Source organism: Serinus canaria, chromosome 28 (assembly GCF_022539315.1).
Source record: "Serinus canaria isolate serCan28SL12 chromosome 28, serCan2020, whole genome shotgun sequence".
NCBI lineage: Eukaryota > Metazoa > Chordata > Aves > Passeriformes > Fringillidae > Serinus > Serinus canaria.
In genome coordinates, this window is record NC_066341.1 from 3,681,699 (window position 1) to 3,704,664 (window position 22,966).

At 50.8% G+C, this 22,966-nt stretch overlaps 1 protein-coding gene across 9 annotated transcripts in view; it reads right to left on the bottom strand.

Moving 5' to 3' along the window:
* Positions 1-338: 338 nt before the first annotated feature.
* Positions 339-22,966, bottom strand: part of DOT1L (DOT1 like histone lysine methyltransferase) — an 86,675-nt gene continuing 64,047 nt past the window's right edge. For 3 of the 9 annotated variants that reach the window (XM_050986251.1, XM_050986249.1, XM_050986252.1), the window contains 9 exons: positions 22,272-22,753; positions 21,497-21,620; positions 20,607-20,753; positions 19,228-19,354; positions 17,314-17,903; positions 14,845-15,050; positions 13,466-13,530; positions 11,657-12,616; positions 339-10,520 (listed from right to left, as the gene is read on the bottom strand). In XM_050986251.1, the coding sequence (XP_050842208.1) occupies positions 9,958-10,520; positions 11,657-12,616; positions 13,466-13,530; positions 14,845-15,050; positions 17,314-17,903; positions 19,228-19,354; positions 20,607-20,753; positions 21,497-21,620; positions 22,272-22,753 (3,264 nt within the window). In that variant the 3' untranslated portion in view covers positions 339-9,957. Of the gene's footprint in view, positions 12,617-13,465; positions 13,531-14,844; positions 15,051-17,313; positions 17,904-19,227; positions 19,355-20,606; positions 20,754-21,496; positions 21,621-22,271; positions 22,754-22,966 lie in introns of all 9 variants that reach the window. The other 6 variants (XM_050986250.1, XM_050986254.1, XM_050986253.1 and 3 more) reach the window with 6 other exon arrangements.

Below are 22,966 nucleotides of genomic sequence, written 5' to 3' on the forward strand. Positions count from 1 at the left end.
ACCCCCCTGGCTGTCCCCTCCTGTCAGGAGCTGTGCAGAGCCACAGGGTCCCTCCTGAGCCTCCTCTGCTCCAGGCTGAGCCCCTTTCCCAGCTCCCTCAGCCTCTCCTGGTGCTCCAGACCCTTCCCCAGCTCTGTTCCCCATTCTGGACCTGCTTCAGCCCCTCAGTGTCCCTTGATGGGCCCAGAGCTGTCCCCAGGCCCTGCTGTCCCTCCCCAGTGCCAGCACAGGATCCCCAAACCCCAGAGCTGAAGGTGCTGCCTGGTTCAGGGGTCCCCACAAAAGCCCCAAATCCCATTTCCCTCCTGACTGCTGAGGCAGTGAAAGTCCACACGAGCTCGGTGTATTAAAATACAGACACTTTAATATAAAGACAAAACTTCAAAGCATCGTTTCAATTACAAATCAAGGGAGACACAAGAAATTAAGTGGAGGCAGGGGAGCAAAAACTAACTCTTACATTGTGGAGAATTTGAAAGGCCGGGTGGAAATATATATATTATACATACATATATACACACCAGAATTCACACTACTGCTAGGCAGGAATGAAAGGAATGACAGAACAACTTACCAGTATTAAAAAAAAAAATCCAAAACCAAACCAACCAAAAAAAAAAAAAAGATAAATTAGGGGAAGTTTGAATTTTAAATAATTCGGTTTAATAGGCTAAACTATATAAACTAATTCCTATTCACTAGGAAACATCCCATACCACTGTCCTAAGAAAATGGGTTTTTCTAAAAATCCATTGAAAAATGGATTTTTATTAGTAGTTAAAAGTTTACTAATCAATTCCTGAGCAACAGCAACCTCATCATCTACTGCTTTCCCCATCCAAGTCCCACTCAGCGAGGGCAGGCTCTCACTCCTACAAAGTTTAAGTAGAACAGAGACCTAAAAAGTTGGGTTTTAATTGGAAATCGATCACTTCAAAGATTAATAGGTTAAAAAAGCCAAGCAGGATGGATCAACCCATTCCACCTTTTCCTCAATAACTCCAGAGACAAAACCTTTTAAAAAATTATTTGACTGCACCAGAAAAGCAACCAGATGTACCTCGAGAAAACCAAAGGATCACAAACCTGAGAACTTCAGGGTTAGCATTGTCAAACTTGGAATTTTCAGATGAGATTTTGTTTTTACACCATAAAGAACTCAAGGAGCCTCTTCAGGAAGAAGGTCCCAAACAGTAAAAACACTGGAGAATTATTTCCCAATTTTTTTCTGTCTCGGGTTCAAACCCTGAAGTTCCCAAAAACAGCATCTTTCAATGCAATATTCAGTCTAAATATATATTTATATATTTATAATGTATAAGGATAAATAAAATATGGCACAGCAACATTTTGAAACAGCTTTTAGTGAAAACCTGATCCGCAAATGGAGCGGAAAATGGAGAAAAAAAAAAAAATAAAAACCTTTAAAACCAGTAAGACTTCAAATATTCATACACTGACTGCACATCTGTACTCCCAAAACTCCAATTCTTGTGATTTTTCCTCAGTGCTGCAAAGATAGTTCACAAAAACACTGTGAAGTTTCTGCTCCCCAAAAGCATTTTGGGTTCACAGCCCTGCCCAAGGCCCTCCCCTGCTCCCAGTCCTGAATCCCCTCTGGGCTTTTGGCTCAGGGAAAACAAGAAAAGCAGAATTTTCCACGACAGCCAGCCCTGGGAGTTGGGATTGTTCCAGGGTGGAGTTATCCAGGACAAAACACACAGAGACCCCTCAGGTTTCCAGCACCAAAATCAAAGGGGTCACCCAGGACGTGACCGAGCGACGCCACCTCAGCACCAGTGACAGGAGAGCCCAGAGCCTGGGGATGGCAGCTCCAGGAGCAGCTCCTGGGGACAGTGACCCTGGGCCAGGCACTGCAGGTGGCCCCAGGGGAGCTCCAGCCCTGCTGAGGAGGGAAGGAAGGGTCCAGGGAGGGCTGAGCAGGGAGGGGAATCCCCAGCAGCAGCCTGAGAGCAGCTCCCAGCACTGGGAGTCCCAATCAGCTGGAGCTGGAGCAGGGCAGGGGGGCCAGAGCATCCTGGGGGCACAGGTGGCACAGGGGGCACAGATCCCCAGTGCCAAGGTGGGCCCTGAAGGGACTCAAAGGAGCTGGAAGCACTGGCTGTCCCCTCCCTGAGCCAGGGCTGGGTGTCCCCAGCAGCTCTGCACTGCTGGGACTGGGACTGTCCTTGCCACCACCCCCCTGTCACCTGGACTCTCTTCCAAGTGGAAAAATATTCCTGACCACACAACCCCAGCAAGAAGCAAAGCCCAGCAAGAAGCAAAGCCCAGGCTGCCTGCCCATGGCCACAGGAAAAGACCTGGAAGGGGCAGCCCAGGCTGAGATGGAAACAAGGACCCCAGGCAGTAAATTCACTGTGCTGGGGAGCACCTGAGCTGTGGTAGCCCATAGAGCTGGGTGAAGGTGCAGGAGCAGCAGGTGAGGCAGGTCTGGCTCTCACCCATCTCCTCCCAGATGTGTCTGAACAGAATCAGAACAGTTTGGGAAGATTGGAAAGCACCAATAAAGGTCATTTAGTCCAACCCCAAAGAAGGCTGAAGTGACCCCAGCACACATCTCAGAAGGAAACCTGTCCCCAGGGCTGAGGGCAGGGACACAGCCCCAAGCAGCCCTGGAGCAATGCTGGACATGTTTCCAGGTGGGATGGAAGAGCTGATCAGACTGGAAACCTCTCCACTCCCAGGCTGCAATCGCTCAAGGGACCTCGTCAAGGATCAAATTTGACTAAAGAAAGAAGAAAGTGACTCAGCTGAACTGAGTGTGACCCAGAGCTGGGCGAGTTTCACACTAAGGAGCGTCAAGTCCTGGGGATTTGGAATCTCTGGATTCAAAAAGAGATGAGAAATCCATTCATGAGCAAGTGATGTCACCTGCCTGCCTGCAGGACCTCAGGGACTGTGGCTGTGACCCCAGACTCAGACCCTCCAAGCTCAGCCTGATCCCAGCAATGAGGGGGAATCCCACTGCCCGTGCCAGGCTGAGCCCAGAGCCCAACCCCAGCCAGGAGCAGAGGGAGCACAGAGCCTGAACTGGAAGATAAAGTGCTGCCCCAAGAGCAAGGAAGGTAAAGAGATGGAAGCACAAGAATTTCTGATCTGCGTGGTTGAAGAGACACAAATTCCTGGTGATCAGAAGGAGCTGGAGATGCCAGGACTGTGAGGAGGTGCTGCACTCCCTGCTGCTCCCCCAAAAGCTGCTGCCCTCCTCCTCCTCTCTCCCACTGCATCCACAACTGAAGGGAGGTGAAGATACTCCAGACTGATCCAGGCCTTCCTGCAGGGAACAGCCTCGTTTGTGCCAAGCCTAGAGGGGATGGAGGGACACCTCCAAGCCCCTTTATCCCCTGCACCAGCTCAGATCCAGCCTCCACATCCTCAGCAATGCTTTCCCACTCTCTCCCTCAGCAATCCAGCTGCTGGGTGTCTCCACACCCCTGGCTGCTGGAAGAAGAATTGCTGCTGAATTACTCATCTGCAGCAAATCCCAAATTTAGGTGCAGTGCCTTTGGAGCCCTCCCAGCACTGTGGGTCCCAGGGGAGCCAGAGGTGGCAAATGCCCAAGGAAGGAAGAGCCCACGCAAGCCTTGTTCCTCAAGGCTGACATTCAGCAGCAGGGACAGGTTTTTCTCAGCACAGCCGTCAGGAAGTTCCATTTTTCTGGCAGCAGCCTTGCTCCAAGATGTGTTTTTGCTTCCTGGCGAGTCCTTTGCTGGCAGCAGGGGCCTGGAGGAGGGGGAATGGTGTGACAGCCCCAGAAGGACTGGACCCAGCACCCAGCAGGAGAAATTCTCTTTTTTGGAACTGTTTGGCTTTGATTTGAGGATCTTCAATTATTGCAAACAGGTTTCAGCTCCTGGCTCAGTGTTCCAGCAGTGGGGTCACAGCTGTGGCCACATGGATCCAAGGTCTGCCTCCAGCCAGGTGAGAGCTCTTCCCAATGTGCACACAGAGCAGCAAGAGACTGGCCAGGAGCTGGACTCCAGGAGTCTCCAGGTCCCTTCCAACTCAGGATGTTCTGTGAGTCCAAGATTTTAAGTTGAACTTGCCCCAGATCATGGCAAAGCAATAAAAGGTCAGGGAGAGGGAAGACAAAACCAGGAATCTCTTGGCAAAAACATCTCCCAGCTCAGCCAGTGCCGAGGCACCGGCCCCAAAGTGTCCCCTTGGCTTCCCCCAGTGCTGAGCAGGCCCCCTCTGGAAGCACAACCTGGGAATCACAACCAGCAGCAGCTGCAGTGCAGGGCCTGGGGTGGGGGGGACACCAGCAAGGCTGGAGCAGCTCATCCCATCCAGGGTGGGATGGCAGGGTGGGAGCAGAGGGCACTGGGATGGCAGCAGGCAGGGGGAGGCTGAGGCTCAGGCAGACTGGATCCCTTCCCAGGAACCCCAAAGATTCACTCCTGGGTCTGCTTCCCTTCCTGCTGAGTCTGGAGAGTCACAGAGTCAAAACTCCTGCAGTGGCAGTGGCTCAGGCACAGGTGAGTGCTGAGCTCCAGGGGCTGTGCTGCCCATTCCTGAGGCTGCTCCTGAGCCAGCCCTGCCTTGGGCACTGGCTGGCCACCAAGGCAGTGACAAAGGTGACACTGAGGCACAGACAGGCTTTGCTTTTCCACAGCACCCAGCACAGAGCAGGGGACAAACTCCTCCCCCAAAGCCTTTGCTCCAAAGGGTCCTGGAATCACAGAATTCAGGTTGGAAAAGATCTTTCAGATCAGTGAGTCCAGCTGTGAGGTGACAGTGGCCAGGCCACCCTGACCTGTGACAGCTCAGCCTGGCTCCCCAGAGCTGCTGGATGCAGAGCACATCATTCCCAAAGGATCTGTCCTTCCTCACCATGTAGGGAGTGTCAGGTGCCAGCAGGGAGGGTGACACAGGTGACACAGGTGACCCAGGCCTGGAGCAGAGCACAGAGGGTTCCATGGGATCTGTGGGTTGGTTCCTTCTCCAGCAGGAATCCTGGGAGTGCCTTGGGCACCACCCAAGCCAAGACAGGGATGGCAGCTGAGTTTTCTTCCTGGATCTCTGTGGCTGGAGGTGAAGGGAGGCACAAGAGCTCCAAGGGGCACCAAATCCTGGTCCCTCTGCAGGAAAGGATCTGATCAAAGCAGGGAGATGAAAAGCTTCCACTTGAACTTCCTCGTCTCTCTCTTTCACCAGAGATATAAACGATGGGGGAGAGGTAATTAGGAAATTAATTAAGGCTGCTGCCCCTTCAGCAATCACTCATTTACAGTCTCCAGGGGCCCCAGCACTCTGCTGTGTGCTGGGGCAGAAGCTGGAGCTGCCCAACTCCCAGCTGCAAAACATCTGGGTTACTGAGCTCCTGGATTCCAGGACATTCACTGTGTTTGGCTCCTACGAGAAGCTACTGGATGTTCCTCTCCCCCTCTGAGCATTCCTGCCCTTCCCCAGGCTCTCCTTGTGCTGCCAGTCCCTCAGCAGGACACACCCTGTCCCACACAAAGCAGAAATCCCAAAATACCCCCAAGGGGGCTTTCAGTCCCTTCCCAGAGGATAAGGAGGCCAAGCCAGAGCCCAGGGGCTGCACAGAGGCTGCCATGGAAGACACAGCCAGGAATCCACAGCACAACTGCACCTGCTCCTAAACCTCCCCAAGGCTGCCCGGGGTGAGGCACAGAGCTGAGCCCTGCAGAGGGAGGGAGCAGCCCCTGAGCCCCTCCCCAAACACTCCCAACCCTGCTGGATCCAGGAGGGCCCAGGGACCTCACTGCCCCCAGAGCCAGAGCAGCTCTGGGACCCTGGGGGGCTCCTGCCAGTGCCTGACTGCTGCAGTGGGAGACTCACCAGGGAGCACTCCAAGGGATTTAAGGACAGTGTGGCCCCTCTGAGCACCAGGGGCAGCAGGGAGGTGTTTTCCAAAGCCTGAATGTGATTTTTTTCCAGTCATTTTGCTGTTGCAATCCCCTTTCTACTGCAGTTTTTTAAATTGGTGCTTGGCCTGGCCTGAACTCAGACCAGCCTGATTTCTACTTAAATGGATCCTCCTTCTCCTCCTCACCTTGTGCACTTGAATAAATAAGTTTTTACAGGTTCATTGTGCATTATACAAACTAAAACCAAAGGAAATAAAGTGTAGGAAACTCAGGAGTTTTCATCACAGCTCTATAAAATCAGCCCTTCCTGCACACACGACACCGAGTCACGACGCAGGTCCCTGCCCCCGGGGGACAGTGACAGCACAGGCAGCCAGGTCAGGGTGTTTTTGTGAACTACCCTTCGAGAACCTACTGAAAAGCAAAGGAACACAAAAGCAAAATGCACCTTGTTAATCCATGTACACGGCCAAGCCGGGTCAGAGTCAAGTATCAAAACCCTACCAAGGAAACACGTCGTGCTTGGAAGGAAAGAACGAGCTGAGCAAACTCTGCAGCCTGCAGCAGGACAGAAACACCATGTTCAATCTTCCCAAAGCTGGGGAAAGGGCTGCACCAGCACCAGCCAGCACACACCCTGCTCAAACACCAAGGCCAGCCCCAAGAAGCGAGTTACCAGACCAGCTACCAAAATTCACAGTGACCCCAGTGCCACCAGCACCTGCAAATGGCCCAGGGAAAGAGTTTGGATGGGGCAGGACTTGGATGTCTCCTGTTCCAGCTGTGCCTGCCCAGGCTGCTCCAGAGGGGAGCACAGAGCCCTCATTAGTCACAACTCAATTAAAACCCACCCAGTTAAAAAGGGCCTGGCTCAGTCTGAACCAAACCCTGGGGGGAGAATTCCTTCCTCTGCCAGCCCCGGCTGCCAACCAAGAGGATTTTGGGATATGAACAGTCAGGGGAATAAATAATCTGCAGACCTTTAAAAACTGGGTTTGGCATTGGTCAACCCCCCAAAATCAGCACCAAGGATTCAAACCAGAGGCACAGTTCTGACGGACAAAATAGCACCGAGGAGGCTCTTTTACATCTCTGCTGGTGTGCCAGTCCTTTAGTATTCAGAGAATTTAATAATAATAACTTGTATTTATGAATCTAGGTGGAATAAAATAAGTCAAAATTGTTTTCACTTTAAAAAAAAGATAAATACTTTATCTAAACTATCAACAATACAAACTGGAGCTTTAAGCATTTCTTTTGCCTTTTTTTTTTTTGCCTTTTTTCCTTTTTTTTTTTCTTTTCTTTTAGTCAGATTCACAGTAAATGTTTGCTCTGTTGTTTAGGTCTTTTTTATGGTTTTTATTTTGTCCAGTAGTAAGAGTAGAAACCCCTGCACAGGCCAGGTGAGCACCTTTCAGTGGAAGCCGAGTGAAGTTGGTCCACGTTGTCCTTGCATAGGTCACATTGGGTTGAGGTAGAAATCCTAGTTACCTGCACAACAGGAGGAGAGGAAGAGACTCATCTGAATAAAAGGCAAAAACCTGCTGTGTTGTTAGATGTGTCAGTCATTCCTACATTGCTCCAAGACCTCCTCAGATGAAGCAAATCTTGACCCAATCCCAATTAGAGGGAAGGATGGATGGTCCAAGGGAGGTGTGGCCCCTCCAAATGCTGCAGTTTTTCAAGCTGTGGCTGTGTTGAACTCTGTCCTAGGGACTGAAATCAAGTGAGGGGAAAAGACTAAAAAAGGTATTTCCCCCCTCAGTATTTCACCTTTTATAGTAAAAATTAATCTGCTTTGAGTTTTGTTATTATTGTAACAAAAAAGCTCAAAGCTCATCCAGTGCCACCCCTGCCATGGCAGGGACACCTCCCACTGTCCCAGGCTGCTCCCAGCCCTGTCCAGCCTGGCCTTGGGCACTGCCAGGGATCCAGGGGCAGCCCCAGCTGCTCTGGGCACCCTGGGCCAGGGCCTGCCCACCCTCCCAGCCAACAATTCCTGCCCAAGATCCCATCCAGCCCTGCCCTCTGGCAGTGGGAGCCATTCCCTGGCTCCTGTCCCTCCAGGCCTTGTCCCCAGTCCCTCTCCAGCTCTCCTGCAAGCTCTCCCTCTTCAAGCCCTGCCAGGGGCTCTGAGCTCTCCCTGGAGCCTTCTCCTCTCCAGGTGAGCACCCCCAGCTCTCCCAGCACAGAAGCAAAGCAGATTATTTCAGTCCCAAATTCCTGGTTCCAGCCCTGGCTCCCCAAGGACTGAACCCATCTGAACCCATTTCTGCTCTCACTGAAATCCAGGGCACTGCTCCAATACCTTGGCTTAGAGTCACAGGGCTTGGGATCACAACCACCTCTGGCACCATCGGTTCTGCTCCTGTGCTCCACAACCCAGCTTTGACACCCAGCCTCTCTTCTACAAGTCCTTTTTGTGCTTTGCCTCTATTTTCAGTATTTTTCAGTGACAGGGACTGTCACACCTGATGGATCCTAGCCCAGCATGGTCTCAGTTCCAGGTAATTTCAACAGAGATTCTCACACTGTCCTCACACACAGACCCTCCTCATCATCCCCTTCCTCTCTCCTTTTGGGGTTTTCCAAGCCCATCTCTGCTGGAACACAAAGCCCTTGCTCAGCCTCCCTTTCCTGCAGGGAAGGACCTGGCAATACTTACGTGCCTCCCAAAAGCCTAACCAGGGGTTTGTGGTGTCTGAGGAGGAATTTGAGGAGGAAGACACTACACACAATGCACAGAGGCTCTCTCAGGAGTGTTGTAATCGAGTTTTATAAGCAGCAAAGTGTGTTCAACCACGTTTGTAGCTTTGGTACCAGTGGACAGCAACAACATCACAGACCTACAAGGAAAGCAGGGAGCCAGCTCTGGGGCTGGACACGCTGGATGCACTTGGCAAGCACAGTTGGTACAGCAGGATTGCCACAGAGTGTTTGCATGAACCACAGGACCCAGCTCTGTGGTGGTACAGTTTATTCTAGAGACAGTTCAATAAATACCTGCTGCAGGAGAAATGCACACAGCCTCCAGAACCCTCCTCTCCTACAGCCTTTGTGGAGAGTGAAGCCCACTTCCCTCTGCACATTCCCTGTGCCCCCAGGGCTTGTGAGCAAAAATAAAACATCTGCTGGGGCTGTTCCTGCTGGCCCTGGCAGCAAGTCCAGCACAGGGAAGTGACAGGGAGTCACAGCCCTTCTCTGCTACCCGTGGTTGTGTTTCCAGTGATGCAGGGGACACTGACTGCACTGCAGGCCCAGGGAATTTGCTCTCCAAGCAAAGCTGAAGCTTATAACCCAGAGATTTTTAACTTTATGACTATGTAGAGCAGCTGGTTTTGACTGGCAGTTTTTACTGACCACCACATTGTCACACAGAGTCACAAAGAGGCACCTTTGGGCACCTCAATGCTACAGACAAGGGCTGGTTTGGGATGAACAGGCTGTGCAAGAGGGGAGGGGGATCAGATGGGCAACACCCATTTCCAAAAACTGTATAAAACCACATGGAAAATAGACATTTCCTCCTGTTCCTACCTCCAGAAAGAACATTTTTTTCTTTCTATGAAGAGACCTCAGCCTGAACATAACCTTGAGCCAGAGCAGAGTTACCCCTGTGAGCACTCCTTGTCGAGAAATCCTGACTCCCAGAACAGAGCACCAACACTTCCCATCCTCTGCCACCAGCTGATTCGCTCCTCACATTTTGGAGATTCCTCTCCCCATTTTGGAGATTCCTCTCCCCATTTTAGAGGTTCCTCTCTCCATTTTGGAGGTTCCTCTCCCCAATTTGGAGGTTCCTCTCCCCAATTTGGAGGTTCCTCTCCCCATTTTGGAGATTCCTCTCCCCATTTTAGAGGTTCCTCTCCCCATTTTGGAGATTCCTCTCCCCATTTTAGAGGTTCCTCTCCCCGTTTTGGAGGTTCCTCTCCCCCATTTTAGGGCTCACTCTCCCCATTTCAGAGGTTCTTGTTTCACGGAGCCCGGCCCCGACCTCTCTCTGCAAAGGAAGAAGCGTCAGTGAGCATCTCGCACGCAAACTCCTCTGGTTTTGTGTCTGGCCTTACCTTACAAAACAAGAACTGTTAGCTAAGCAAGCTCTTTATCGTGGCTTAACCCCCGAAAGGTGCGAAGCATAAGGAGGCTGCATGCCAAGGGTCACCCACATAGCGGCCGTGCCAGCGGCGTTGGGCTGCGGGAGCACGCGGGGCAGGGGAGGGTGGTGCACGGTAAAGGAGGGGCGGGAGGGTTTGTGCTGGAGAGAAGCCAGTTTGAGAGACAAAGAAGAGTTAGACTGGACAGGAGCAGAGGAGGAGGAGGGCAGGAACGTCTCGCCAGGAGGGATGGAGGGCAGGTTCTGCAGGAGAGCAGGCTCGGAGTTAGAAGCGAGTAAAGGAGGAGGGGGAGGCAAGGACACGTTAGGAGGGGGTGGAGGGGGATGGAAGACAGATTGCACTGGAGCTCTGTTGAGGTGCTGAGCAGGTCTAGTCTCACTAGATGTTACTAAATTAGAGGAAGAGGGTGGGAAGGATGAGGATGAGGTGCTGGCAACAGCCTGCAGAGGGTTTAAGCTTAGCACGGTGCTGCTAGAGACAGCACTGCTGCTGAAACTGGCTCCAAACTGATGAGGAGAGGAGGCAGAAGGCACCGCATGGTTAAAAATACCTGCAAACAGGAGAGAAAAACTCAGCTTCAACAGATGGGCTTTGTACAGTCTCAAGTGACAAGAGAAACAAAACAAAAAAGAAAAAAAAAAAAAAAAAGCAAACAAAAGCAAAATTATAATAAGTTACAGCCCCATACAAAAATATGCAGCGTGAGAAGGCAGCAAGCAATGAAGAGATAATGGTGCAGGCCAGGAGGTACAAAAGGTTCCACTTACCTTTCCTACTGCCAACCTCTAAAGGCCACGAGGAAAAATGGTCAGAGCCAAGAACTGTCACTTCTATACCACACAGGCAGAGTTGTGATGAGATTAGAAGTGATCTTTAGAGTTGCTTATCTGAAGACTCAAAGTGCTGCTCTTCCCTCCCCACCCTCCTGCTCCCCCACTTACAGGGCAGCAGAGGGGAGGTGTAATTCCAGCAAATCTACGTGCTGAGAGATGTGAGAGTTAGGATTTCCCGACATGGTGCCTGAATGATTATGGACAGGTAAGAAAAACTGCCCTAGACACTTAGAAATGGCAGGTTCAGCCTATCTTCTGGTCCTGCCAGCTTGTCCCCGGTGTGGGCCACAGAAGCCAAGCCTGTGCAGAATCCCAGAAGTGCAAGGTGCTTGTGGCATTGCCCTTCCTGGCCAAGAAATGCTCTTCATGTCCATTCAAGGGCCAGAATGCTACAGAACTCCCAACACCAGCTCCTCTGATGTTCTGCTCCTCCTGGATCGTGCTAAATCCATTCAAGGCCTAAACTCAACCTTTACTCAAGTTGACAAGTTAGAGATCCTTAACATGGTACCAGGACAAGTCAAATCTGTTACCTGCAGGCAGACCTAAGCTGGTTCCAACACAGCAACATCTGAACAAGCAAACATTATCAATCACAAAGTCTGGGTGTATTGTTTCATTAAGGTGGTACAACAAGCTCATCTAGCAGACAAAGCTCATGAGATTTCACTGTAGGGAACTGAAATCATCCTAGCAATTCCAAGAGAGAGAGAGAGAGAGAGAGAAAGGAGACTGGTTATGTGGCACAGATCTGCTTCCCATTCTGCAGAAATGAAAGGGTTTCACCCCTGGAGAGGCAGTGTCAGACTTTCCTTTAGGCCCTGTCTTATACCAGAGAAAGAGTTCTGCCTACCTCCAACTGTTCCACCTGTAACCCCAGGAGAGAAGTTCCCCATAGTGTGAGAATTAGTCAGTCTGGTTGCAGCTGATGACACGTGGACCAGACTGGCAGCAGCTGGCATTGAATTAAATAAGGACTGCAATACTGAGGAATTTGTCACCGAGTTGAGGTTTGCTTGCAAGGCCATGGGGCCGAGGGGGAACTGTGATCCAGTGGTCAGAGTGTTGAGGAAGGGATGGTGCGTCGGGACAGATGGCGCTGGGTTCCCTGCTGAGGAAACAGCAGTAGAAAGGCTTTTACCATTCAGAAGGCCACCAGACGAAACAGCAGCAGAAATGAAAAGGTTGTGGCCGTTTTTGAACTCCAGGTCTCGGTCCCTTCCCTTGCCGACCTTCCCGTTGTGCTGCACGGAGTTTTTCTCCACAGCCCCCCCCGCGCGGGTGCCCAGCTCGCTGAGCTCCTTGCCCTTCACCCCTGGCCGGCTCAGCTCTTCTCCCTTGGTGCCCAGAGCTTCCAGCTGCCTCTTGTTCAGGAACAGGTTGGTGTCTGACATGCCCAGGTCCTTGCCTCGCTGCGAGGGGAAGCCCAGGGAGCAGTTGGGAGCCGAGGCATCCCCAGCTTTGTGAGGAAGAGCGGCGCCGTCCATGAAGCCGTGCAGGCCCAGCTCGGAGGACAGGCCCCCGTTGTAGCTGAAGCCATTGGGGGGGTTTGTGCCAGGGCTCAGCCCATCCGAGGGCACTGCCAGGCTCTTCCTGGGGTGTCCTGGCACCTTGGTGTCCATGGGCAGCCCGTCCTCGGAGGGCGGCCTGAAGGCAAACAGGGAGTTCTGGCTCAGAGCTGGCACGGCCTGCAAGGGGCTGTCGGTGGTTTTGGTCAGGTTGATGTCAGATATCGGTGAAAAAGTCGATTTCCATTTGCTGCTGTTCATGCTCTCGTTGCTTTGTGCTTGTTTCCTCCCCGATATGCTGCCACCTGGTTGTGGGGGGAAGGTTTACAAATGTCAATAAACAGCATTCACTCAATCTGCCCCTTGAGAACGGGGTTCTATAGAATCACAGAGTCCTTAAGGCTGGAAAAGACCCTTAAGATCATCAGGTCCAACCATCAACCAGCACCACCACCATGGTTATCACTAAACCACGTCCCAAAGTGCCCCATCCATTGGTTTTTTGAACACTTCCACCACTGCCCTGGGTAGCCCCTTCCAATGCCTGACCACCCTTTTAGTGAAGAAATTCTCACAATATCAAATCTAAACCTCCCCTGGTACAGCTTGAGGCCATTTTCCCCTGTCCTGTGCCCTGTTTCCTGGGAGCAGAGCCTGATTCCCCCTGGCTGTCCCCTCCTATCAGGGAGTTGTAGAGAGTAAGGACTCCCTGAGCCTCCAGCTCCCCCAGCTGCTCCTGGTGATTCAGACACTTCTCTGGGCAGCACCCACATTTTTTATCCTTCAAAACCCTCCTTTTATCAGTCTGTAATTCTATTTCTGAACCAAAGACAGAAACATTTGTGAAGTCACCTAAAAGTCCTTAAAATTCAGTTTAACACTGTGGAAAAGTCTGAGAACACTGATCTGCTTTTCCCCCTTTATTTGTATTACAGATCCCTCCTCAAACCCTGAGTCAGTGAAAAAACCGGTCAGACCTTTGGTGACCTGTGACTACAGAAAGAAGTGACCCAAAATCTGTAATTAGCAGCCACCTGGCTTAATGATGATTAAGAATGACACTTGGTCCAGCAGCAGACAGAAACATCCCACTGACTGTCAGCTTCACCCAGGCCCAGCCATGGCCACAAACCATTCCCATGCCTCACACGTACCATTTTCAACAGTCTTCTGCGGAGATTTGCTTTCCAATGATATTGTTGCAATTTTCCTCTCAATTCTAGTGGGAAAATAGAAAGGTTATAGCACCTATAGAAACCTTCTGTTGCACATTTCCCCTCACAATCTATACTCCTCATGATCAGGCCTTATCAGATGAGAGAGTGCAAAAAACAACTCAGCCCCACAGTTCTGTGTCACTAAAGGAATTTAAAAGCATCCAAAAACCCACCACAAACTTTAGGCAGGAGCTATTACAGAATTACTGCTCTTTGACAGGATTAGTGCAGGTGCAGAGAACTTTGTATTTTTCTTTTAAAACAAGAAGCAGACCACATTCCTACAGTGGTTATTTTCCACAGAACCATAGAATGGTTTGGCTTGGGAGGGACCTTAAAGCCCATCCCATCCCACCCCTGCCATGGCAGGGACACCTTCCACCATCTCAGGCTGCTCCCAGCCCTGTCCAGCCTGGCCTGGGGCACTGCCAGGGACCCAGGGGCAGCCCCAGCTGCTCTGGGCACCCTGGGCCAGGGCCCTCGTGGGGGCTCCTGCCATCCCTGGGCTGAGCCCCCTCCTGTCCCTGGCTGCAGCCCCTGACCTTGTGCCTTCTCCCACTCCTGGCTGAATCAAGGGGAGGAGGGGGGCAAACCAGGCTGGCTTGGGGGCTGCCAGCAGCACCTTCCTGGATTAGCAGAGCAAACAGAAACCACACCACTGCCAGGATGGGAAAATGAGCTGGGCAATGCTGGCCCCACTGGTCGAGGGGAATAAATCATCAGGTGTGGGGAATAAGTCCCAGAATATCCTGAGCTGGGAGGGACCCTCAGGGATGATCAGCCCAGCCCCTGTCCCTGCACAGCCACCCCAACACCCCCACCCTGAGCAGCCCTGAGAGCTCCTGCAGCTCTGGCAGCCTTGGGGCCATTCCCTGGGGAGCCTGGGCAGTGCCCAGCACCCTCGGGGGAAGAACCTTGCCCTGAGCTCCATGCCAAGCCCTGGCCCAGCTCCAGCCCTTCCTGGCCCCCTGTCCCTGTCCCAGAGCTCAGCCCCTGCCCCTGTGCCTCCCCTGGGGAGGAGCTGCAGCCCCCAGGAGCCTCCCCTCAGCCTCCTCCATTTCCCACTCATTTCTCCAGCAGTTATCTCCAAGGGCAGACCCTGCCAGCTTTGCAAACACAGCAGCAGCAACAGCAGGTTCCCACATTCTACTGAATACCTTCCCTGTTTACAGCTACAGCCACACAAGAGCTTTGGGTTAATGGGCTGGGCCTTTAAGCAAGGAGAACAAAGAGGCTTTAAACACACCCCTCCTGCTGAGAGCAGCGTTATCAGCCCTGAGAGAAACCCTATCCTGAAACTGTGCCTGTGCATTCACCTGCTGCTATTGTGCTCATCCTCAGAGCCCTGCTCGTCATCCGATGTCAGGGGGGAGTAATGGACACCGTTGCTCTGAACGAGGGGCTTCTCTTTTTTCAGCACTGGGGGCTGGTCATTGTCCTGGTAAGGAACAGGAGAGTTCTTCAGGGAGTTTTCAGGAGAGGAAATGGCTGTTATTTCTAAGGGCTGGTTAATGTTATTGACCTGGGTGAAAAGGAAAGAAAGCAGTTACACATGAGAGGATCCCTGGAAAGGCACCTGGTTAAGGATTTCAATGCAGGTTTAACTTGCTTTGGGACATCCAACAGCTGCTGGTTCAGCACTGCTGCTGCTGCCTTCCACCTCCTGCATCAGAATCTGGGGTGAAAGCTTAAATGCAACTTGGAGAATTAGCTAATTTTCATTCTTTGATTTCATGTTTGACATCAGAAATGACGACCTGGGATAAACCTTTTCTTCTCAAACGCCACTGCAGGATCACATGCACACAACTCTCTAGCTGGCTTCATTAGCAAGAATGCCATATGCTTCTGGCACTCCTCTGCTGTTTAGTCAATCTTAGCTTAAACTATTTTCAAAATATTGAATCTACAGCCTCAAAAATCAACTGCAGAAACAAGCTCTTTGTCATGAGGGAGGAGATTATTTTTAATTTTTAATGCTCTGACAGCAAAGAGCTCTTTGAAGACATTCTGCTTATACACAAACTGTTCACCAACTTAGTGAAAATGAGAGGCAGGAATTGCTGCAAAGAGCCTCCATGGCAATTCCAGCTCCAGCCTGGGAGCCTGGAGCTTATCCCTTGTGGAATCCTCTGATTCCTACCCCCTCAGGGAAACCCCCAGAGCCTTGCCTTGGAGAGACTTACCATGGTCTTTCCAAAGTCTTACCACAGAGTTTACCCCACCTGGGTGGACAGAAAAGACTTCCCCATGGAGTCTTGCCCAACACCAATCCATCCCAGTTCCTTCCCCCATATGTCCCAGCTTCCCCTGGTTTCTCCTTTCCCTGTTTCCTCCCTGGTTGTGGTAGCCCTGGTGGCCAGCCCCATCTTCCCTGAAAGCCAAAGCCCTTTGCCCTGCCCATTGTGCCACCTCTATGCCCTCCCCTGCTTAACCTGGTGCACAGAACATGGTTTGTCTTTTGTCTCTGGTTCCCCTTCAGTGTTCTGAAATAAACCTTGCTGGAACTGACCATGCTATAGATACATAATATTGGCTTTTCACAAATATTAAATTGGATTTTATCTATGTGGTATTGAAGAAACTTTGTAATAAGGATATAGCTTTTATTAATTAAGCTTAGACATAGTAGTGGACTAGCTGATCTAAGTGTGCTTGTGTGAAAATGCCTGCTTGGATGGGATAACATCCAGTGAACTCAGGATGGGGACACCTGTACAGATCTGCCAACCATCAGCATCAGGTGTCTGAAGTGTGGACCAAGGCCCAAAAACTGGAAGTGATAAAGAAAAGGAACCAAAACCACAGCCAAGAAACACACATGCTCTCAAAAGGAGGGCCCAAGGAGGGGCCATGTAAAATAGTTCCTGGAATAGGTAAACTAGATATGGATATGCATAGGAGTCTATGAATATGCAACAGGCTGATGTAAGGGGAGAGGTATTCAAGGGGTATCCCCAAAGGCTGAGTGCCAAGATGCACCTGGCTGCAATAACCTTTGCTCTATGGTCCTTGTCTCCTACTGTCCTTGATTAAACTTCTGAAACTTTCACAGGAGAGTGAAGGTGTTTTTCACAGGCTGAAAATCCTTCCTTTAATAAACTTCTGAAATTTTCACAGGGGAGTGAAGGTGTTTCTCACAGCATACAAAAGGCCCTTCTGCCTCTCTTTGCTGAGCTTGCCATGCTGAGTGTGGTGTGTGTGGACTTGCCTGCCTTGCCTGAATGCTCACCCAAACAGCTTTTCCACAGGAGATGCTTACTGGGGAACTATAGGAACTGCCCTCTGTTGATGGAGTGACAAAACTCTCCTTTGTCCCCTTAAAAAGGAAATAAGCCCAGAAGTTTCTCTCCTCAATTAGGTGAAAAGACATCTCACAGGACCTGGGGGACTTCACCTCAAACTTAAGGATGGCCAATTGCACAGGAGCCAAAAAGTTCTGCTTGGGCAATTAACTAGAAAAAGAAGAGAACAAATAAACTAATGGCTTTTGTGAGGTGTTTTACCAGGAGCAAGAACCTCTTGCACCTGGCTCAGGATTTTTTTTGTAAAGAGTTTTGTTATTTTGCCTTTTATTAAAACCTTTCTGTTTCCAACACCACCACAAATCCTGTTGATTTTATGCCTTCTAAGGTAGCTGAGCTATCTTGGGTGTGAAATAAACCTCCTGGAGTGAGATGAGACCTGGCTCGAGGAGACCCCTATTTCAGGGAACAGGTAACAGCCACCACCCACGCTGCAATGCTGAGTCCCAGAGCTCCCCCAAAGCCCAGCCATGCCCTTACCATGGAGTTGATGTTGAGGGGTGAGCCCGAGGGCTGCGTGAAGAGCCCGGCCAGCGAGGGCAGGGCTTTGCGCTTCGGGGAGACGGCGCCGTTCCCGCTGGCACTGCCCGTGTTGGATCTCTTCCGCCGGCCCCGCTTCTTCCCGTCCTGCCCGTGGGCCTGGCAGCTGCCGGCCACGGGGCTGTGCTTGCTGCAAGGGGATTGTTTTACATGTCCTGTATTAGGAGAGATTGTAAAGATGATTCTCCTCTTGGCCTCGTTCTCAGGATCTGAAAACGCTGCATCACACTGCGGCTCCCCCTTTGTTCCTTCGGCAAAGATCTTCTGAGCCTCTGCACTCTGCAGTCCCCCTGCCAGGCTCTGGGCCGGGCCACCTAAGCGGGGGCTCGAGTGCTGCTGAGCAGGGGAGTTCTGCCCAGAGTTCCTCATCATTAGCAAAGGATGTTGTGGAGTGGAACTCCGAGACCCTACAGAGTTAAAGAGACTCCCAGAGTCGTCCAGAGCTGCCTGATCAACACTATGGTTAAGATGGGCTGGGCTGTTTGTAAGATTTCCATTGACTGCCACGGAGCCAGAAGAGTAAGAAAAACCTGTTGAGAGGGAAAGTATAGATCATTGCTGGGGCTGAGCAAGAGAGAGGTCACTGAGAACAGGGCTGGGAGGGCCAGGAGGGAATCCAGCTCTGCCTGGAGGACAGCCAGTGGCCCTGGGCTGCTTTTCCATGGGGCAGTGAGAACGTTGCTCTCTGGGTGCTGAGGTGCCAGTTGGAGGTCAGGGACTTCCACTGCTCTCTTGCCAGTTCAGGAAAATTCACCTGGTACATGGAGGTACCCACAGAATACGTGCTCCTCCAAGTTTTACATGGAATTTAAGTCACAGCTTTGTTTGAACTATTACCCCTTTTGAAATCAGGGCTCCTCTCCTCTCAACTCCTTCCTTTCATCAAGGAAATGGATGGCCAGACTCAGTCCTTCCCTTCCCCAAAAGGAGAAGGACTTTGCCATCCACACAGCCCACCTCCTCCAAATTCAACAAAAGGCTGGGACTTAGGGAGTGACAGGGGACCTTTAAGGATACAGTGGCAGAAAAATTCCACAAGGAAGGAATCCTTGAAGGGGAATTCAGTGTTTGTCATGGGGTATCAGAAATGGGCTTAGGGCTCTAGGATGGCCTGGGCTCTCTAAACGAAAAGGGCAGAAGGGAACAACGTGGTAATGGTTTAGAACAAGGTGTTTTTAAATATTTCATTTGCTTTATAGGTAAATGCAGCCAAGCCCTTTGCAAAACAGATACTGGAACAACCCAAGCCCCTCAGGGTTGTAAACACTGAGAACAAAAGCCCTCTTTGGTGAGGGATCAGCTGTAGAACCTACTATTCCTGGCCCACGACATTCCCAGGGTAGCTAAAGACCATGATTTCCAAAGATGAGTGAGTCAGAAGCAATGTCTGCACCTTAAGGGACCCCCATCCTCTCCCATTTGAGCTTCTCCCACCCAGGTTGTTGTGCCTTTACAGCTCTCACGAGGCACCTTCATAACCTGCCCCCAAAAATTCATTCTGCTATTTAAAGACCCTGTAAAAGAAAACTTTAAGAGCCAGATCACCAGCTCAGGACACAGCTGTGTCACCAGCTGCAGACACTCTGCAGGTTTGCCACACTATAAACCTGTGGGAACCTCTGGATCCCCACAGATTTCACAGAAGCAATTGTTTATTTACAAGTAAAGGCACACCAATCCAACCCTTTATCCAGATGCACATCACAGCATCATCCATGAGCTTCTGGTCTCACCCACAGTTACCCAGCACTCCAGGGCCTGCAGCACCTGGCAAGAAGTGCTTGGAAAACTCTTCTGGGTGCATTTGGGTGCTGCCCCAAGACAGGAGCAGCTGAGCACAGGTGAGGCTGTTACCTGAGGTAGCCAAAGCCAGAGGCTTGTTTCCAGCAGCATTGCTTATGCCATTATGAGAACTAGCACCAATCTGCTTTTCAAGTGTTGATGAGTCTCTGCTCTGGTGAACTGGGCTGGGTGTGCTTCTCTGGGGAGAGAAAAAGGCATTTCAGGAAACAGCATCAGAAATCTCCAGCTTCAACCAAATCCACATGCATTAGAACATCTGCCTGGGAAGTGGCTCTGCTTCCTGTATGCCCCAGATTCAGCTTGTTGTGAGAAAAGCATGGATCAGCATGTTATGGCCCCAAATGCAGTGATGAATTATGCTGTAGTAGTATCTCACACACAGCAGGCACCATGCAGAGAGGGAGCTCCTCATCACAGGATATTGAGACTCAGGACAGGAGCAGGAATGGCTCAGCCACTGCTGCAGCACACAGGGGACTGGTGGTTGTATCATGTCCCCAGCCTGTGCTCACAAAGCTCCCCAAACCAACCCCAAAGGGAACATGAAGTGCATCAGGCCATGTTCTCTGGGATATTCTCTGAGGGTGTTCTCCTAAACATGGAAAACACCTGAAATGGCAGCCTGAACAAACAGGGAGGTGCCACCCAGGGCTGGCACTGCCCTAAGGACACCCAGAGCTGAGCAAACTCTGGTTCTGCTAAAGCCAGAAGTCTTCAGCTGGAAAAATGCAATGGGTTCAATTCTGTGAAGCAACTCCAGCTTTCCCAAAATGGGAGTGAAAGACAAGCCATGGATGGATTCTAACTCAGAGCTCTCAGCAAAAGCAGCAAATGCTTCTCAGTTCTCTGCTGCAGCACTTCTGTGACAAACTGGTGTGAGAAACTGGACCAGGGCTTTTTGAAGTCCTCCTCCACTCAGAGAGGGAAGGATTTGTCACATCTCTAAAGGGATGGCCCCCGCTTTCTGCTACAGAGCAGTCACTCCCATGTGAGGTATCCCAGCCCCAAGGGGCTGTTCAAGCTCTCCCTGCACACGTGTGAGGAGAGCAGGCAGCTTTAAGGTGACTGAGCCGGAATTCTCTCCCGGGTTCCTGAAGAAAGCAGGGCTAAGAACTAATTGACACATGCAATTCTCTGCTTCCACTGCCACAAACTCTCAGGCTTTTCACCCAAACACACATTCCAGACTAGGCTAGGCTCTCCTGAGGCATTTCCTTTACTCTCCTTCCTAGCTGAACCCCCCCTCCACCCCCCAGAGAAAGGAGATGAAAAATCTACAGGATCCAAGAGGATCATCCCCCAACAGCCACCCCGAGGAGCAGAGCTCCAGGATGAGCAGCCCATGGAGGATCCTGGGGCACAGCACCCCGTTCCTGCCCACTGGGATTTGAATTTTATTTAGGGATGGAAATTGACAATCCCTTACTCACCACCTTCTCAACACGGCTAGGTAGGACTACGCTGGCCAGAGGGATACTAACAGGGAGTTTATTGGGCTGCACTGTGCTCAGAGGAATACTGATAGGGAGGCTGGTGATAGTTTCTCCATTACTCACAGAGGTTCTCTCTCTAAAAACCTGTAAAACCAAAAGAGAAAGCAAAGTTTTTACACAGGATATTGAAAAGGTTTTTAAGGTGATGATACCCTGCTTGTTTCTATGTGTGTGTCTTTCCCCCACTCCTTTATTTTTAAGGAATTTTTTAAGGAATGACTGTACATCAGACAGGGCAGGCCTGGGGCAGCTTGGTTACCAGCACCAGGCTCCTGGGACAGCAACATCCACAGCACAGAAATGGGGAAATTAAGGCCACTGCTGGCCCCCAGCATCAGCAAAAGGAAGCCTTAGGCAAGCTCATTTCCCTGTGTTTTGGTTCGAGCTCTGTGAAAAGCACTCAGATGTCAGATTTTGTATCTTGAGGCTCTCTGTAGCAGCCAGATGCATTTCCATGGCAACCTGCTACTGCAGGGCACCTGCTGCTCTGTGAGCCCCAATATGCTCCATGGCTGCACTAATTACATGGACCATATTTTTTACTCTTTATTTTTATAACTATGAAAGAGCCTCCTTTCCCAGTTCAAGCAGACACATGCCAGATCAAACAGCATTCCCACTGCATTCCTGGTGCTCAGAAAGAAGAACACCTTTCTTTCCCTCTGACCAGCTCAGATTTATTGCATCACACCCACTGTATTTTGTATCATTTCCCATTCCAAGCTGGCCACAGAAAGCAGCATTTCTGCATTTTCCAGGCCATTCCTGCATTTTGTAGTCTGCCCTTTGTTGCCCCAGGATCAGCAGAGCAGTGACAGATCCTTTACCTTCTCTCCTGCACTGGGTAAGGCCGCGGGGGAGGAGGGCCGAGTTTCCTGAGGACTCAGCTTTATGCCATTTGCAATTCCAGGGCTTGGATATGTAAGGCCATTCTCTTTGACATGCTCAGCTCTGGAAGAGAGATGTACAATTGTCAGGATGCAAAAGCCAGTGGAAAGGAATTCCTGTACCACACTCAAGGCACTGTCCCACCTTGCTGACCCCATTAGCTCTTACTGCTCGTTCTTGTGAAACAGAACTTTTAAAAACAGATCAACCTCCACTTTGAAAAAGATCTTTTCCTAATCTAAACTGCCAGTGCTACTAACAGTACCTTTTGCAGTAAGGTAGAAAAATTATGAAGAAAGGCCTGCTCTCCTGGAATCAGTCAAGCTAGCACCTTCCAAGTTCCCATGTGAAAGCAATCCTGGTGTGAGCAGTCCATTAACATAACAATCTATTCCTGGGTGGAAAACAACCAGCACTTGTATAAACTGGTTTTAGATAGAAAAATGAAAACTATCTCTCCCAAACAACTTTCCCTGCGTGTACACACCAGCGGTTTGAATGCCCAACTAATACAGGGTAACAACTTGTTACTAACTAATAATAATTGGCAAGAAAACTGCTAACCAATTGGAGTCACACCCGAGGCCTGTATTAAAATTTATAAAACTGTAAAAAATTATTTATGTAAATAAAGAAGGGGCTTTTTGCACCATGAAGAAAATGGAGTCCATGTGATTTACTCTGCTATCCACCCTCCCTCCCCACCCTTCTCACCTCTGTATCTCATTAGCTGTGGCTTTTCCATTGACTCCATGGTCCTGGTTCAAGTGTCTGCGCAGGGCGATTTTAGCAGGGGAGAACCTGGTGTAATCAGGGAGGGCCAGGCTGGTCACCTTGTCTGCCTTCTGCCTGCTGCTGTGGTTGGGGGTGCAGGGCACAATGTCTTGGTCCAGGTGGGAGTTGGGGTACTGGGGGGTGTTCTGCTTGGACGAGGGCCGGCTGAAGGCGTGCTGCAGCTCGTAGGGGGTGGCGTGGCCGTTCATGGACAGCTCGGGGCTCATGCCATTGATGTGGGGCATGGGGAACTTGGAGCACTCCAGCTCCAGCTGGAACCTGCCCTGCTCAGCCTCGGGGTCACGGCTCAGGTGGCTTTTGCTGTGCAGCTGCACTGGCAGGGGCTCCTCTGAGGGGGTGTAGGACTTGAGCTGCAGCAGCTCCTGCTGCCGCTGACTCTTCTCGAGTTCCACGATGCTGATCTTTAAATAAAAAGGAAAACAAAAATTAAAGACTACACTTCATATTTCTATCACATTATGGAGTTCTGCTTCCAAAGTCTTCTAAGTAAAAGAGTCTCTGCTTGTGGGGACAATGCAGAACAAGGGACCCAAAATTTGAGAGAAAATTCCTGCTCCGAGCTTAAGATCAAAAGGCCCAGGAGAGGGGAGTGGTTCAGAGATCCTGAGAAAGAA